The sequence below is a fragment of the Capricornis sumatraensis genome, chromosome 10, assembly GCF_032405125.1.
Source record: "Capricornis sumatraensis isolate serow.1 chromosome 10, serow.2, whole genome shotgun sequence".
Classification (NCBI taxonomy): domain Eukaryota; kingdom Metazoa; phylum Chordata; class Mammalia; order Artiodactyla; family Bovidae; genus Capricornis; species Capricornis sumatraensis.
In genome coordinates this window covers 103,162,560-103,181,041 of record NC_091078.1, presented here as the reverse complement: position 1 = coordinate 103,181,041, position 18,482 = coordinate 103,162,560, and the positions used below count along the sequence as shown (strand labels likewise).

The following is an 18,482-nucleotide window of genomic DNA, read 5'->3' as shown; positions in this document are numbered from 1 at the left end:
CTTCTAAGATCCACACAAGAGTGAGCCCAAGGCGGGGCACTCCCCGCTATTCAAGAGGACGCCGGTGGCCTAACGTAGATGGTGCAAGTTCCTCGTCTTGGAACTTCATTGGTTTTCCACGTAAACCAAGTTATTCAGCATCTTTTCTCCACTAAATTTTCCTACTACACTATTCTTTCCTAATCTCTCTTTTATACTTCTAAATAAATAAGTTTTTCCTCGCCACGCCGTCCCCACTTCGAATTACCCTGGATCCACCGGGGCTGGACCCCGGCAGCTGAATGCCGAAGAATTGATGCTTTTGAACTGTGGTGTTGGAGAAGACTCTTGAGAGTCCCTTGGACTGCAGGGAGATCCAACCAGTCCATCCTGAAGGAGATCGGCCCTGGGTGTTCATTGGAAGGAATGATGCTAAAGCTGAAACTCCAGTACTTTGGCCACCTCATGCGAAGAGCTGACTCACTGGAAAAGACTCTGGTGCTGGGAGGGATTGGGGGCAGGAGGAGAAGGGGACAACAGAGGATGAGATGGCTGGATGGCATCACCGACTCGATGGACATGGGTTTGGGTGAACTCCAGGAGTTGGTGACGGACAGCGAGGCCTGGCGTGCTGCAGTCCATGGGGCCGCGGAGAGTCAGACACGACGGAGGGACTGAACTGAACTCAGTTCTTCCGTTCTTCCAGCTGTTATCTCCACCGCTCCCTCAGCCGTTAATTCAAGCGGTCCCTCGGCATTATTTCTGTCATTCCCACAGTCTTTGACACAGCAATTCCTTCAATCTAGAATACCACATACCCGCATGCATTAACTCACCCATTCATCAGCCATTAATTCAGGCATTCTCTCAGCCCTAATTCACCCATTCCCTCAGCCATCAATGTATTCCCACACTCATCAGTAGAGCCATGTCCTCAGGCCATATAAAAAGATCTCACCCATTTCCTCCACTCTAAACCACACATTCCCAAAGCCATTGATTCCCCCATTCCTTCAGCCACTAATTCACCCTTCCCTCAGCCATTCATTCACCCATACTTTCAGCCAGTAATACAACAATTCTGCCAGGCCTAATATACCCAATCCCTCAGGAATTATTTCACCCACTTGCTCAACCATTATTTTCCTCATAACCTCACGTTCACCAGTTCCCTCAGGTATTATCTCAACCATTCTTTCAGCTATAAATTCAGCCATTCCCTCAGCCTATTTTTTGTTTGACAAGTAAGAAGTAGGTTTATTTAGTTACACATTCCGTAGACCGGGTGTGGTCCATCTCGAAAAGTGCGAGTGACTTTGGCAGAAACACTCCATAGAGAGGGTGGGCCATCTCCGAAGGCAAGAGGCCTCCCTTAATCTTTGATACACGAATTCCCTCCATCATTAGGACACACATTCCTACATCCATTAATTCAACCATCCCCTCAGCCATATTTCAGGCATTCCTTCAGCCAACCAATCCCTCAGTCATTCATACACATTTCCTCATGCTATTAATTCACACATTCCCTCAGGCCTAATACAAACTTTCCATCAGCTATTAATTCAACCGTTCTCTCAACTATTAGTTTCCCATTATCTCAGCCACTAGCCCATTTACTTAAGTTGTTAAATCACCCATTCTTTCTGCTGCTGAGCTCAGTCATAAGTCCCCAGTTCACCCAGCCCTGCCATCATTCAATCACCGTTTACCTTAGGCATTACCTCATTCATTCCATCAGGCACACTCACCTCTCTCCTGTGCAAGCTCTCACCCATTAATTCAGCCAATCCAAGACATTTTCACACATTCTCTTGGCCATTAAACTGTTTCTTCAGCCAGTAAATCCCGTATTCTCTCAGCCATGAATATAGCCTCAGCCACTAAGCACATATTCTCTCAGCCATTAATTCACCCATTCCATCAGCCATTAAGTCAATCCCTTGGCCATTATTCCACCTATTTCATCAGCCCTAACATGCCAGTTCTTTCATTTCAATAGAGATTCCTTAAGTGACTAGTTCCCCTATTCCCTCAGCCATTAATACAGCCAGCGCCTTCATCATTAATTCAACCAATCCTGCAGCTATTAACTCAGCCAATTCCTCAGTGATTATCTGAGCCATTTCCACAGCCTGTGATACACCAGCTCCTCCATTAATACACATATTCCCACTCACCCATTCATTAATTCACCCATTCCCTAGACATTAATTCAGTCAATCCCTCAGCCACTAATACACCAAGTCCCTAATGCCTGACACCCGGACTTGCTGGTGATCAGTTCACCCACGTCCTCATGCCATGAATACGCTCATTCCCTACGTCATTTATAAACCCATTCACTCAACCGTTAGTCCACTGTTATCGCAATCTTTAGCCACAGACCGCCAAACCCGTAGTGGATCCACTCCTTCGGCCACGAAGTCACCCCTCATCTCAGCCACTAACTCTCTACCACTTATTCAGCCGTCCGCCAAGCACTGCCGCAGGCCTTCCCTGGTGGCTCAGACGGTAAAGCGTCTGTCTATAATGCGGGAGACCCGGGTTCGATCCCTGGGCTGGGAAGATCCCCTGGAGAAGGAAATGGCCACCCACTCCAGTACTCTTGCCTGGAAAATCCCATGGACAGAGGAGCCTGGCGGGCTACGGTCCACGGGGTCGCAAAGAGTCAGACACGACTGAGTGGCTTCACTTCACTTCATCAATCATTAATTTACCCAAACCCTGAATCATTAACTCACCTATTCCTCCAGCCATTAATTCGCCATTCCCTCAGCCATCAATACGGCAATTTTCTCATGCCTACACAGCAGGCTCTGCTAGTGACCAGTCCACCCACTCCCTCGTGCCAGCAGAGAGCCACCGCCTCAGCCATGACGTCACACACTCCCCCTCAGCCATGTTTCAAACATTCCCTCAGCTGTCAATTCACCCATTCCCTCTGCCATTCATACACCCATTCTCTCAGCTCTGGCACAGACTCCTTCAGCCACTAATTCAGCCATTCCCTCAGCCATCAAGTCACCCCCGCCCTCATGTCATTAATTCACGCATTCTCTCACGGCGCTAATTCGCCCATGCAGCCATGCCATTAACACAGCCATTCCCTAGGCCACCTCTCCACCCATTTCCTCTCCATTGCTTCACCCCTCCTCTCAGGCATCATTCCACTGTTCCTCCAGCCGTTGCTATGCTCATCGCTTCATGCCTTTAATCCACCCGTTCTCCCAGCCATGAATTCAGCCACTCATTCTGCCATTATAGCAGCCGTTCACTCTGCCATGAATACACCCATTGTTCCATGCTATTAATCCACCTATTTCCTCAGCCATTAATTCAAACATTCCGTCAGTCATTAATCCACCTATTTCCTCAGCCATGAACACACCCATTTCCCCCATGGGAGGGCTTCAGATCGCACCACGTGAGGCCATCTTCTGCTTCCAACAATGTTTCATTCCACCCAAACAGCCATTTCAGTAAGCACAAACACTGAACCGGCATTTTTATAATAAAGATTTCACATACCACGCAGAACCACAAGGATAATGATGGTGATGACGATATTGACTATAAGACGACACCAGATTTCCCGGTTTTCTTAAAAACTCTGAACTCTGCCCACAAGTGATCCTCCTGCCCAGGGTGGGAGTTGGTGGCAGCCCTTCTGAACAAGATTCTCGCCAGTGGCCACAGTCCTCTCCTTCTCCTCTGCCTACGCAGACTGAATAATTTTTCTCAGCTTCGGCCCAGTTCACGTACTCTGTCACCTGTCCAGCCTCAGGTGTGCCTGAGTTTGCAGCCTCAGCTTATTCACAGCCACACACACCGTGGTACATCCCCCACCCCCACCCATTCATCATCACACCCAGTCATCTGCACCCAGCAGCTGTGGGCAGGGCCTGTTAGGTCCAAGTCTGGCTCAGACTCTAGCAGACCTCACATGGGCCTTTGGAGAAGGCCAGACCTGGGGACAGGGACCCATCTGCCATCTTCCCCCCCGGCCACCCCACGTCTTCATCCAAGGGCTCTCCACCAGCAGCCCCTGGGTGGCACCCTTGGTTGGAGGGAGCACCAGACTGCCAGCTGGGCACCGTCTGATTGGCGTGGGCGGGTGGGGATTGGGGCCCTCACCCGAGTTGTCCTCATCCTTGCGGATCTTTAGCTTCACCAGGTCCTCACACTGGCGCAGGATTTGCACAGCGTCCTCCATGGGACAGTTGTCCAGGCGGATGTTGTCAATGGCCAGCAGCTTGTCCCCTGGCTCGAGGGTGCCGGTTCTGCAGGAGCAGGGAGGGGACATGAAGGAGTTGGGCACATGTAGGCGCTCAGCCCACCCCCATGGGCCAGCCCCCCGCCCTGCCAGGGGCCCCCCTACCTGTGTGCCACACTGCCTTTCTTGATGTCAGAGATGACCAGGGGCTCCCCTCGCTTCCTGCTGGCCGCTGGGGGAAACAAGCCAAAAGCCCATCCTTGGCCACCTCGGCCTCAGGGGCCCAGGGACTGGGTGTGGACTCAGAGCCCCAGGCCCCGCTTCCCATGGCTCCTGGGCTGTGTGGACTGTGAGCAAACCAGCTCCCCTCTCTGTGCCTCAGTTCCCCTCTGTAACACGGGGATGAGGCCACAGAGTTCACAGGGACATCCGAGATGAACTAGACGAAGCAGGACAACACCTCCCACACTCAGCTCATTCTCCAGCACATGGAGCTCCCTGAGGGGCTGTGTCTGGCTGGTGTCTGTGTCCCCAGCAACACAGACAGGCCCAGGTTCCAGAACCAAGTGACTCTTAACAGCTGAGTTCTTCCTTGCCCGCTGCAGGGAATGCTGGCTGCGAACACTGCAGCAGGATCCTGCTGGGGAATGGCCTTTAGCTGAGGGAGCAGCCTCACCCAAAACAATGCCTACACCCATCGACCGGGCCACTCAGCGGTGCCAAGGCCCGGCTCCCAGCCTCTATGCAGGACAGCTCCCGCAGAAAGTGAAAGTATTAGTCGCTCAGTCATGTCCGACTCTTTGTGACCCCATGGACTGTAGCCTACCAGGCTCTTCTGTCCATGGAATTCTCCAGGCAAGAGTACCAGACTGGGTAGCCATTCCCTTCTCCCGGGGATCTTCCTGATACTGGGATTGAACCCAAATCTCCTGAATTGGCAGGCAGATTCTTTACTGTCTGAGCCACCAGGGAAGCCTCAGCTCCCGCAGCCTCCCCAGCAAAGAAGACTGGGGGAGCCCTCTATTGACTACATCGCAGCCTAGCTCCTCCCAATGCCTGGTCCGACAGTCTCCTCTGCCCACAGGTGTTGATCCTAAGAGCCCGCCTCAATAAGGCCCCCATACGTCACTCCTTGTGGGAGAGGCTATTTCCCAGGGAACATGATTTAAGAGAATGGATGGCTGAGTTTTCCTGCAGAAAGAATCCAGTGGGGTTAATGGGTTTTCCCATGAGTGACCAGGTGTAAAGCGGTCCCTCTGGCCCAAACAGCATCTTTGCAAATGAGACAAAGGGGCCCTGTCTAATTAGTCTGTTGAGAAAAATGTCAGAAAAATCTAAGTCTACCTTGAATGGGCGCCTTGCGTCATGTACAACCTGCACAACTGCAGCTGGCGGCCCTGGGCTGGAAGCACTTTCTCCCCATTGGCTGCTCCAGCTTCCGCCACCACTGACTGCGGGGCTGGGGCAGAAAGGACCTGCAGCACCAGCCCTTCTGGTCAGCTGCTCCTCCCGAGTGTGATGGGGAGACGGCAGGCGATGAAGTCAGAAGGGGCTTCCCCAGGGGCTCAGTAAAGAATTGCAATGCAGGAGCCACAGGAGATGCAGGTTTGATCCCTGGGTCGGGAAGATCCCCTGGAGATGGGCATAGCAATCCGCTCCAGCATTCTTGCCTGGAGAATCCCAAGTACAGAGGAGTCTGGCAGTCTACAGGCCATAGCGTCTCAGAGAGTTGGACATGACTGACGTGACTTTGCATGCACGCACGCACAAAGTCAGAGGACGTCGGCTTTTCCGGAGTGAGATGAGGGCTGGGGGAGGGTCTGTGACCGTTCCTCTGCTTGTGTATTCTAGTTCTTTCCATTCTGCAGTCCCTCACTTTCGTCCCTTTGACAAACATGAATTAAGCACTGACTATGTTCCAGGCCTTTCCTGGGCCCTGGGAATAGAGAGGCAACAGAAAACCAAACCTGGGGCACGTGACTGGTGCCTCACAAAACCACTTAACCACCCCTGGAGACTAAATAGGCTAGGAGACTCTCATTGCGCAGAAAAGAAAACCGAGGCTTCCAGAAGCCTGGCCTGAGGACATGCACTGCACACAGAGGGTAGCCAGGTCAGCCAGCTCCCCCTCCCACCCAGAACCTTCCCCTGACCGCCTCGTGCTGGGCGGACTCAGGGCAGGCTGGAGGGCGCACAGGACGGGGACTCACAGCTGATGGTGATGCCCAGCTCCACGCCGCGCCTCTTGGGCAGCTTCACGTGGAAGGTGCCGCTGCTCGGGATGACGGACTCTGGGTGCAAACAGACACAAACCCGGGAGACTCAAGCAAACAGCCTCGGGGAGTCCGCACCCCACACTCATTCTGGTCCAGTGGAGAGGGATGCCAAACACAACCCCATCCTGCTTCTTCTACCCACAGAAGAAACTGAGGTACAGTGCACAGATTTGTCCCAGAAAAGCACCCATCGGGTCAGAGCAGAGTCAGGACTGGTACCCCAACCTACAGCTGCCACTGGGGCCTCCCAGCCTGGCCCAAGCCATTCGGATCCAGCAAGGACTTAAAGGGCACCTCTCACATGACAGACCTCAGGTGGTGCTTCCAGGAGCTTCATCTCATCGCATCTCAATAACACCCCTTGGGATAGAGGATTCTATCCACTTTACACTGTTTTTACACTGGGGAAAACTGAGGACGGAGGAGGACAGGCCCTGTCCAGGAGGACACGGTGTCCAGATCAGGAGCCAGAATTCTAACCGAGTTGTTTGGGGATCTTTGCATAAACCCTCACCTCCCCCACCCGCGGCTCCTGTTCCCTTGCAAAAACCCTCATTCACGCTGGCGTGTGCAATCCTTTCACTCCCGCCCAATGCCTTTCTCCCAGCGTTCTGGGGACACGCTGCAAACGCGGGAAGAAGCGGGGCGGGAGGTGGGGGGCGCAGGGTGGAGAAAGGAGGGAGCAGGGAGTCGCGAAGGAGACGAGGAAGCCGCAGGTACCCACTCACCGGCCACGTCGAACTCCACCTCCAGCACGACCTTGTGGGCCAGCGCCGCGTCCCGCAACAGCTGGTTGGCCTCCTCCATCGTCCCGTCCTCGGTGGCGATGCCGTTGATGGCCAGGACGCGGTCCCCTACCTGCAGCAGTCCACACCTGAACCGGAGAGAGAAGCGGCCCCTTTCGAAGCCAGCAACTGGCGGCGCAGGAGCAGGGCCAGGCCCCGCCCATGTCCCGGGCGGGGCGGGGCGGGGCGGGGCGGGGCTGGTAGCGCCCCGCCCCGCTCCGCGCCAGCTGCCGCTCCTCAGGCCATTTACCCGGGACGCTGGCTCTAAGGGATACCCTCGCTGGGCCTCAGTTTCTCTGCCCCGTGGGGATGACGCCATGCCTCAGGAGATGTTTATACAGGACTTGGACTTCAGACCACACTGGGGTTCGTGTCATGGGTCACTCCCAAGCTGTGTGACCCTGGGCAGGTGAATCAGCTTCTCTAAGCCTCAGACCCCTCGTCTACAAAACGAGGCCAGGGACGGGGTGGACCGTGATGGCTGGTGAGATACACCTGTGCAGCCAGCCTAAGCGTGTGACTGGACTTCCCCGGCTGTCCACCCCCGAATCGGACAGTGGCAGGACCACGGGAGGGGGCAGTAGGCTCACCTCTCCGCCGGGCTGTCGGGCTCGATAAAACGCACGAGAGGTGGGGAGGACAAGGTCTCGGTGGCGAAGATGCCGCCCTGGAGCTGGAGGCCGAAGCCGCTGAGGGGGTCTCCGCAGAGCACAACCTCCGTGGTCTCCGTGTGCACAATCTGGCCGCCTGGCCCCACCGTGCTGGAGGACAGCGACACTGCGGGGCAGGCGGGCACGGCACTCAGGGCACTGTCCCGGGGGTTACTTCCTGCCAGAGCCCACCCACCCTCGGCGGGACCACCTGGAGTCAGAGAGGGCGCGTGAGTGGGAGGCCCGCCCCGCCTCGGGGCGGGGCCAAGTCGCGGCCCATTCTGAACTTCGGGGTCGTGGGTTCCACCTGGCAGAGCTGCGGCCAGGACCCAGGAAGACAGCTCCTGGAAGGCCATGTTATAAAACAGGCTCCGAGGGTCCGTGATATGACGTCCTGTGATGCTGTGTGATGTTATGCTGGGATCAGTCGCTAAGTCGTGTCCTACTCCTTGCAACTCCACCGGCTGTAGCCCGCCAGGCTCCTGTGTCCATGGGATTTCCCAGGCAACAATACTGGAACGGGTTTCCATGCCCTTCTCCAGGGGATCTTCCCGGCCCAAGGATCAAACCCGTGTCTCCTGTATTAGCAGGTGGATTCTTTACCACTGAGCCACCGCGGAAGCCCTGTGTGGTGTTACACTTCGACTTATTTTATTACTGTACCATATATCAAATATCACATTATATTACTGTTAGATGCGATAGTATATATTATGCCATTTGGGGGCAACAGCTTTATTGAGATATAGTTCAGCTTCCATAGTATTCACCCACAGAATGTACAATTCAATGGGTTTTAGTAAATATATTATTTAGTATAATCAAGTTGTACAACCATCCCCTCAATTAATTTTAGAACATTTTCTATCCCTCAGAGAAACCCTGTTTCCATTAGTCACTCAAATCCTCCTGTCTCTCCCAGCCCTAAGCATACTTTCTATGTCTATAGATTTGCCTGTTAAGGACATTTCATAGCAATGGAATCATACTATAAATGGTCTTTTGTGTGTGGTTTCTTTTTAGCATGTTTTCAGGATTCATCCATGTAGCACAGATCAAAATGTCTTCCTTCTTGAGGCTAATATCCCACTGTATGATGATATCACATTTTTAAAAATTCATCCATTGATGGACATCTGGGTTATTCTCACCTTTTGGATATTATGAATTACACTGTATAAACATTCATAAATAGGTTTTGGAGTGAATATGACATGTTTTCATTTCTCCTGGGTATTTACTTAAGAGTGGAATTTCTGTGTCATATGATAACTCCAAGTTTAACTATTTAATATATTATGTAACATTCTATTTTATATTCCACATATAAAATACATTTGTATTATTAATATGGATATTGGATATCATTTATTAAATAAAACTTATATGTCATTCTATTAGCTATACCATTGTGTCTTTATATATTATTTCCTTCAGTTCAGTTCAGTTCAGTCGCTCAGTCATGTCCGACTCTGTGCAACCCCATAAATCGCAGCACACCAGGCCTCCCTATCCATCACCAACTCCTGGAGTTCACTCAAACTCACGTCCATCGAGTCGGTGATGCCATCTAGCCATCTCATCCTCCGTCGTCCCCTTCTCCTCCTGCCACCAGTCCTTCCCAGCATCAGAGTCTTTTCCAGTGAGTCTTTATGCTATTATATATCACACGTTATAATATGTGTAACAAACTTTATTGTTGGATATATTGAGTTATTATATTCCTATTCATTATTTTTTCACTATTATATCTCCAATGATAAAAATGGTATCTGGAATATTGGAAGTGTTCAAAAATTTTTATTTAACTAATTAATCATTATCATCAAGGAAGGAGACAGGTAAGGGGGTCCCAAGAGTCTCCAGGCTCCATAAGCTCCTGCCTGTGAAAAATATTTCTGAATCTTTTCACCAACATACCGGCTGCTTCAGTGGGTGACAATGGTGGTTGGTAAAGTTGGACTGCAAGGAGATCCAACCAGTCCATTCTGAAGATCAGCCCTGGGTGTTCTTTCTTTGGAAGGAATGATGCTAAAGCTGAAACTCCAGTACTTTGGCCACCTCATGCAAAGAGTTGACACATTGGAAAAGACTCTGATGCTGGGAGGGATTGGGGGCAGGAGGAGAAGGGGACGACAGAGGATGAGATGGCTGGATAGCATCACCGACTAGATGGACGTGAGTTTGAGTGAACTCCAGGAGTTGGTGATGGACAGGGAGGCCTGGCATGCTGCGATTCATGGGGTCGCAAAGAGTCAGACACGACTGAGTGACTGAGCTGAACTGAACTGAACTGAAAGTTGAATTTTACTACCTGACTCTGAATTCTGTTTCTCTTTTCACCTTGGCTGCCAGGAAGCTCATAACCATGTTTAGCACCTTTCAGTGCCAAACTGACTTATATTTCTCTCTTCCCTCACTTGGTTCAATCCTAAATGGCCCAGTTTGACCCTCCATTCTTCCTGGAGGCCTCAGCAATTCACATGGAAGGAGGCTGGGAACACTCTCTACGTCAACAAAGGAAAGATTCTTCCCAGGCCAGATTTCAAAATTCAGGGCCCTGGACTTCCCCTGGTGGTCCAATGGCTAAGACTCAGCGCTCTCAGTGCAAGGGGCCTGGGTTTGATCCCTGGTCAGGGAACTGGATCCCGCATGGTGCAACTAAGACCTGGAGCAGCCAAATAAATAAATATGAAAGAAAAAAATTCTGGGCAATCTTATGACTTTTTGCTACTTCCACATTATCATTCATTACTATTCATTTTAAAAAACACTTAAGGGACTTCCCTGGTGGTCCAGTGGTTACGACTCTGCCTTGTGATGCAAGGGACATGGGTTCGATGCTTGGTCAGGGAACCAAGACCCCACATGCTGCAGAGCAACTGGGTCTGTGCACCACAACTCCTGAGCCCACCTGCCTCAACTAGAGAGAGGATCTGTGTGCCACAACAGAAGATCCCATGTGCTGAGACTAAGACCCAATGCAGCCAAATAAATAAAAACGAAATAATTTTTTAAATTTTTCAATAAAAAATACTTAAATACCTTCATTTCAAAAGGAACTCTATATAGTGATCACAAATAAAGAGAAGTCAATAAGCACACGTTGAGTAGAAATATACACCTAATAAAACTAAAAATTACCATATTCTGGATGGCTAGTTTCAGGCTTCTTGTGTCACTGTCTTAGGGAAAATTGATAAATGTCAGAAAGGTGGTAAACACAAAGTAACACCACCCCCTGGAATGGATCAGAGGGTTGAAGGAGAGAAAAATGAGAGGAAGTTATTCTGAGACCTTCGCCGAAATCTGGAAAAGGCAGCCTTTTTCAGACACTTTGCCACCACCGGCTGGGAATTTTTCATAACAAAGGCTTCCCTTGTGGCTCAGCTGGTAAAGAATCCACCTGCAATGCAGGAGACCTGGGTTCGATCCCTGGGTTGGGAAGATCCCCTGGAGAAAGGAAAGGCTACCCACTCCAGTAGTCTGGCCTGGAGAATTCCATGGACTGTATATAAGTCCATGGGGTGGCAAAGAGTCAGACACGACTGAGCACCTGTTGGGAATTTTTCATAATAAAAATACAAGACAAAGTGTACAAATTCACTGTCACTCCTCAGGAGAGCCTTTGTGCAGTGCACAACCTGCCCAACCATCCGCAGCAACCTGGTGTACCACACATTCTATGTAATGCCGCCTCCCCACCCCCGGCCCTGCCCCAAATACCCCACACTTTGGCAAATCTCTCTCTCAGGCATCGTGGCAGCCCAGAGGGGAGAGAAGAGACCACGGCTTACGTGAGCTCTTGTGTTCCCTTCTCCGTGGCCGCCTCCGCCCCATTGTGGTCCGGGGGCTCATGGGCTGGGATCCACGAGGGAGGGTGCTGGGGTTGGTGCAGGAAAAGGCATGGTTCACGGTCGGCGAGGAGAAGGGAGATGACGATAAGGCTGGGGAGATGAGAGCACAGACCCATGAGCCCAGCAGAGCCCTCCACCTCGCCCCAGGGAGACACAGGGGCGCCTCGCCCGCTCCCACCGCCACCACGCTCACTGTGTTATCTCAGGCCCCTCTCTCCCTCTCTGGGCCTCAAAGCTTACAGGCTTTTCACAGACCTGGTGAAACCCAGCTGCCACACAGGGGCCCCTCACTTCTCTCAGTCTGGGCTTCCTTCCCTATAAAACAGGCTCCAGCCCCTCCCCAGGGACAGAGGAGAGGGACCGCGGGGAGGGCACTTTACAGTGGCTCTGGTCCTGGCCGGCAGGGGCGGCCCAGGTGGGCGTCCTGCAGCGGCCGGGCCGGGGGCTGTGGCAGGCGGGCACGCAGGGGTCCCAGCGATGCGGCTGCTCGCTCCTCTGCACCGTCACTGCGGCGGAGGAAGAGGAGAGACAGGCGTTAGGGGCTGGGCGGGGCTGGACGCCACGCCCCAGGAGGATGAGCTCTGTCTGCCCAGCGAGGGGAGGAGAGCGGGAACAGAAGGTCTGGAGTTTCCGAGCCAGGCTGGGCATTCCAGACTTCTCCCACGTGTCACAGACGCCCACTGTGTGCCGAGCCCTGTGCTCAGGGCTCAGCTATGCAGCAGCCTGAGAGGCAGGGATCCAAGAGGGAAAGCCGCACCAGCCCACAGCTGGGAGGGCTGGAGGAGCAGGATGTGAACCAGGCCAACCGGCCAGTCAGCTCCAAGCAGTGCGGCTAGCAGACGGTGACCAGCTGGAGCACCTCCGGGGACTGTGGTCATGCTGTAGCCTGGGCAGCCTTGGCCTGGAGCTGGGCAAGCAGGGCACCAGGGCCGGGCGTTTCTGCCCCACGCTGGGCTCTCGGGGGCCACGTGGGTCCCTGTTGGATTGGCCCAGGCTTGCAAGGACCTGCATTGCAGTCTGAGGCTGTCCCCCCTCAACCTTTCATGGGCCTCGACTTCAGTGAACTCTTGACGCCAGCTAAGCATCTGCTTCCCAGAGGAGCCCACAGACCCTGCCTTTCTCACCTCCCCGACCTGGTCCTCCTCCCCGCAGTCCGGACCCCATTCTGGCTCTTCCTTCCGCTGCAGGACTTTGCGGGGAGTTGGGGGGGGGTGTCCAGCCTGGGGCAGCATGCTCTTGGATGGACGGACAAGGTCCCTGTGATCTCAGCCCATTGATTCTGCCTCCCTGGGCAGACTCTGGGGCCAGGAGCTGAGTCCAATCCTGGCTCCATCAGTGACCAGCTGTGGGACTGGGACAAGTCCCTGAGCCCCACCCTGTGCCTCGTTGTCATAACTGTAAAATGCGACAAGGCAGCTACCTCCTAGGGAAGCTGGGAGGACAGAAGGAGTTAACACATGGGCTTGGCAGACGTTTATTTAGGGAGAGCCAAGGGGACTGTCGGCAGCCAGGTGTCATCAGAAGGACCTGCACTGCTCGGACCCTCAGAGCCTCTGTACTGACCTCGTAGACGTGTCATGGGCATGTACCCAGATGACCCCTGGGAAGCCTCAGCAGCACAACAGGGGTGAGAACAGATGCTGGGACACCTGAGGGGCCCACAGGGGCGGCTCTAGGCCCTCCTGGCTGCTTGGCTGCCTCCTCTGGACCTGCTGAGGGCCCTGAGGTGAGCCCACGGGTCCAAATTCTGAGTAGCACAAGGCACAGAAGGACTATCCCCTCCCTTGTTCCAGCCCTCATACTTCTATTAATGAGACCAGTGATGGAACTAGCTTTGGGGGTATCCACGCCAGCAAACTGCCAGATCAGCAAGTGTGAAAGTGTTCGTTGCTCAATCCTGTCAGACTCTTTGTGACCCCATGGACTGTGGCCCACCAGGCTCCTCCATCCATGGGATTTTCCAGGCAAGAATATTGGAGTGGGTTGCCATTTAAACACCCAAGTTATTTATCTGCCCTACCTCCGCACCCTCAGCTGCTGCACTGGACACTTTGAGCGTCCCTGTGGGACAAAACATTTGTTCTGCTAAATGCTAGCCTGCCCCTTAGCCCTCAGGGTCTGCAGGGGACTCACCTGCCTCTGAGGGCTTGAGAGGCCGCCGGCTCTGGGGCGCAGGCAGGATCTCCAGCCGCACTTTCTCCGACACACTGGCCAGAAGCTTGGTGGCTTCAAGCAGCGAGCAGTGTTCAGTGCTGGTACCGTCGATGGACAGGATGTGGTCTCCAGCATGCAAGGCCCCGCTCCTGGCCGGGTTGGGGAGCAAAGGGGAAAGGGTACAGCCAGATAGCTCCAGACGACTCTGCCCCTGCAACCCCCCAGCACACACCATGGCAGCTCCCAGCAGGTGCCCCACCTGTCCACCACACTGGCCGGCTTGATGCGGTCAATGGTGATGACCGGCTTGTTCCGGTGGGAGCCGGTGGTGAGCGAGATCCCCAAGGCTGACCCTGGCGTCTTGGTGATTTCCACTATCAAGGGCCCCGAAGCGTTGGCCACTGTGTCTGGTACGCAGAAAGAAAGAGGAGTTTGAGACGCAAATAAATCTGTCTCAGCTTAATCCTCACTGCCATCCACTTCACAGACAGGAAATCTGAGGCGCCTGGAGGCAAAGGCCTCGTCCAAGTTCACATGGCCACTCAGTGGCAGAGGAGGGGCAAGAACTCAGGTTTCAGAGAGGCTTTGAGCCCAAGGCTTTGCTGAACAGTACTAATTTGCTCACATATATTGAGAGCCTGGGCTTCCCAGATGGTGCTAGTGGTAAAGAATCCACCTGCCAACGCAGGAGACAGAAAGAGACGCAGGTTTGATCCCTGGGTCAGGAAGATCCCCTGGAGGAGGGAGTGACAACCCACTCCAGTATTCTTGCCTGGAGAATCCCATGGACAGAGGAACCTGGCGGACTACAGTCCATGGGGTCACAAAGAGTCAGACGTGATGGCAGCGACTTAGCACTCAAGCATCAAGAGCCTACTGTACACACTGAACTGCGGGGTTTCACTATGAGCCTTCCGCATCTCAGAAAACAGCACCCCCTGCACCTACCTACCCAGTGGCTGGAAAACAAAACCCGGCTCTTTCCACTCTCTTTCCCGCCCACGTGTCGAAACCTCAGCAAAGCAGGCCAGCGGAGCTTCATCATTTTTCCCAGATCTAACTCCTGTCTACACCCCCGCTCAGCCCCTGGTCCAGCCACCATCACTGTTCACCCACCCGCACGGCCGCAGGTTACAGGGCATCCCCCAGCCTTCCCCATCTCTCTCCCTGATTTTTTTCTGCACACTTATCATCCTCTGACACACTCTGTATGTGACTTATCCCGTCCATGGTCCATTTCTTCCCACCAGAATGTCAGCCCCATGGGAACGGAGACCTCATCTGTGTTATTCTCAGATGGATCCCCAGCGCCTGGCAGAGCGTGTACCCCCCCGAGGGGCCCAGAGAGACTGCAACTGGGCCAGGGTCACACAGCCCTTGCAGAGATGGGGATGTGTACCCACTACTCCTTGCCCTCCACCCCGGGGGCCTCTTCTCACTGCAACCTGAGCCCTCAGGCCCCAACTCACCGGGGATGGCCACGTCGTACTCCACCTGGAAGAGTGCCTCGTGACTGCACTGCCGCAGCGTGGCCAGGGCAGTGGCGTGGCTGGCCCCCTGCAGCGGGATCCCGTCAACGCTGAGCAGTCTGTCCCCCACCTTCAAGGAGCCCTCCCTGCGGGGAAGGGCCGGGTCACACCGCCTCGTCCAGGGAGTGAGAGAACAGAGGCAGGGCAAGGAGTGGAGGAAGGGGACAGGGGCAGAAAGGATGAGGGCCAGCACGCGTGAGCGAGCAGACCAGGGAGGGCACGCGGAAGAAGCTGAAGAACTGATGGAAGTCGGGTCAGCAACGACACCCCCCGCCCCGATTCAGTTCAGGTCAGTTCAGTCACTCAGTCGTGTCCGACTCTTCGCAACCCCATGGACTGCAGCACGCCAGGCCTCCCTGTCCATCACCAACTCCCAGAGTTTACCCAAACTCATGTCCATCAAGTCAGTGATGTCGTCCAACCATCTCATCCTCTGTCGTCCCCTTCTCCTCCCGCCTTCATTCTTTCCCAGCACCAATTAGTGCTTAATAAATTCACAGTCCCAGGTCAGCCCTCCAGCGGCTGAGCTGGAGATGCCCTTTGAGGTCACCTCCAGGGCCTTACCGGGGTCCCAGCCCTGCCAAGGCCGCCCAGCACCAGGGGTGGGCTGTCTGGAGGCTTGGAGCTGCCTGCACACAGGGCCCCCGCCCAGGGCCCCCTCCCTGGGTCTCAGCAGTGACTCTGGCCTGGTGACAAACATGCTTGGGAAGGAATTCCACTGGGTCCCAGGGGAACGGCCTGCAGGGGTTCGCCTCGGCCTGGGTCATATCCCAGCTCTGGAATGCCTGCCCCAACAGGTGGCCAAGGCTATTCTGGGTGGTTCTATGAATAGCTCGTCACAGGCCCCAAGGACGGGTTTAGATTTCTGACGAGGCCATTCCAGGCTTTTCTTAAAATGGCCAGGGGTCACCCTTTGGGCGGTCGGGGGCCCAGGAGCTGGGAGCTGGGTGTGTTCCTCCCTCACCTCTGCTCCTGGAGCTGCTGGGCAGGACCCGGGCAGGGCCAGCCGGCAGTGCAGCCAGGACTGGGGAGGCTGTGTCACGGAGGGCCACAGTGACACCCGTCACCAAGCCCCACATCCCTCGAATCAGCTCTGCGGGGCTCCACTATTGGGCCCATTCCACAGATGGGAAAATGAAGGCCAGAGGAGAGGCAACAACACCACCCCAAAGCTCTCCACCCTGCAGACAGCAGGTTCTTCGGGAAGAAAGAGCTCGGGGCCCCCCTCATTTGGGATTTAGGGCTGGCTCCACCAACAAGCCGCTGAGTGATGCTAGGCAGGGTGTCCCCGGTCTGGACCTCAGTTTGCTCCTAGCAGACTCTGCCCGATGTCCCATCTGCCTTCGTCCGGGAAGCTGGGCGAGGGCAGTGCAGGCCGAGGCTGTAAGCTCCCCCCAGCTCAGACTCACCTGTCAGCAGGGCCGCCGGGCCGCACATAGGTCAGGACAAGCGGGCGGGACTTGTGCCCATCTTCATGGGCACCTCCTGGACAGAATTTGACAAGAGATGGCAGTCATCCCGGAGGCCCAAACCCAGACCTTAAGCGGGCTTCCTTCATCCCCTCTGCTCGAGGACTCTACCTGCTATTCCCTGCCCCTCCTATGAGACATGAGCTCTAAATCCCATCCAGAGGTGGGATGGAAAGTAGGGAACAGAACCAAAGTCCTCTCTCGATTAAACAGCTTGCTTTCTCTCCTGCAATCTCATCTGATTTCCCTTTTTTCCCTGGTTGCTAGGCAGCTCCGAACTTCACTTTCTGTTACAACTTTTCCCTTTCACTTCCTCAGTCATGCACATTTTATTGGTTGGCCAAGTTTTCCATCTAATATTTGATTTAATGATCCTAGGTTCTTAAAGGTCAGAAGGAAGATTATATAAATATAAATACAAATAAATATATAAATATAAACAGATTATTTCATACATAATTATATAAATATAAGCTATATTGAAAATATACATTATATTAAAATAATATAGATATATTTTAAAGATATATTAATCATATATTTATAAATATATTTGATATAAATATAAACTTAATTTATAGTCATATATAATTATAAAATATAAATATATTCATAAACATAAATATTGTTTATTCAAATATATTTAAATATTAACGCAAAATTATTTAAACAAATGTTTACATAAATATACACTTATTTATTTAAAATTTAAATTGTATTTATTTAAATTTAAATATATATTTATTTATCTAAATTTAAATATAAATATATTATAATTCATCAGAGCAAAGCAAAACACATAGAATTGGCATTAGCCTTCCCGCCCCTTGACCCCAAAGGTGACTCTTACACTGACCTCTGAGGACAAAGCCAAAGCTATTGCCCTCCTTGTAGAGGGAGATGTCCACTGTCTTTGAAACAATCCCTGGGTTGTTCTCGGGGGCTGGGGAGAAGTGGGGACCCTCCTGAGTCCTTCCGTCACATCACCAAGCTGGCAGCTGTCCCCAGAGTTCGTTCCAGGACAGGCGGGTCACCAGTCACAGACACTACAGGAAAGGCCAACTCCCCCCACCCCATTTGACAGGCAGGACAAGTGAGGCTTAGAGGCACCCTCCCCGCTGAAGCCCACTCAGTCCTCCACTTAGAGAGGGGAGAGGGCTGGCCCGGGCTCTCACAGAGACAACAACGGCAGAACTCAAGCTTGAGTCCAGGGCAGAAGTCTTAGGCCTGAGCTCAGTTCCAGACAGTTACTCAGATTTCAAGACTTCAGAACAACTTTGGAAATTCAGAGCTGAGCTAAAACACCCCAGGCCACTGTACTCGGTGCAGCATGGGAAGGGCAGGGACCGATGTACTCAGCGACATTCTTAAAACCTCCCCCACCACAGGAGAAGCATCTGGAAACCAAGTACGCACGATGATAAGGGTGTTACAAATAGGCCCACCACCTCCTGGTGACAGCGCACTGCATTTGCAGCAAAGCCCCGGGTGCGGCCTGGCGGTCTGTGGCCAGTCCCCTGGTCCTGCCCACCCAGGTGCTGGCGGGCAGGCAGCCGCGTCCCCCCGC

General features: G+C 53.3%; 1 protein-coding gene across 1 annotated transcript in view; it reads right to left on the bottom strand.

Annotated features, from left to right (window-relative positions):
* GRIP2 (glutamate receptor interacting protein 2) overlaps positions 1-18,482 on the bottom strand; it is a 41,605-nt gene that overhangs the window by 12,249 nt on the left and 10,874 nt on the right. Inside the window, exons 5-16 of the mRNA XM_068982044.1 lie at positions 17,772-17,858; positions 16,856-16,931; positions 15,387-15,532; positions 14,177-14,324; positions 13,897-14,066; positions 12,144-12,269; positions 11,704-11,853; positions 7,847-8,033; positions 7,200-7,345; positions 6,406-6,486; positions 4,361-4,427; positions 4,117-4,262 (exon numbers count right to left, since the gene is read on the bottom strand). Coding sequence (XP_068838145.1) covers positions 4,117-4,262; positions 4,361-4,427; positions 6,406-6,486; positions 7,200-7,345; positions 7,847-8,033; positions 11,704-11,853; positions 12,144-12,269; positions 13,897-14,066; positions 14,177-14,324; positions 15,387-15,532; positions 16,856-16,931; positions 17,772-17,858 — 1,530 coding nt within the window. The remainder of the gene's footprint in view (positions 1-4,116; positions 4,263-4,360; positions 4,428-6,405; positions 6,487-7,199; positions 7,346-7,846; positions 8,034-11,703; positions 11,854-12,143; positions 12,270-13,896; positions 14,067-14,176; positions 14,325-15,386; positions 15,533-16,855; positions 16,932-17,771; positions 17,859-18,482) is intronic.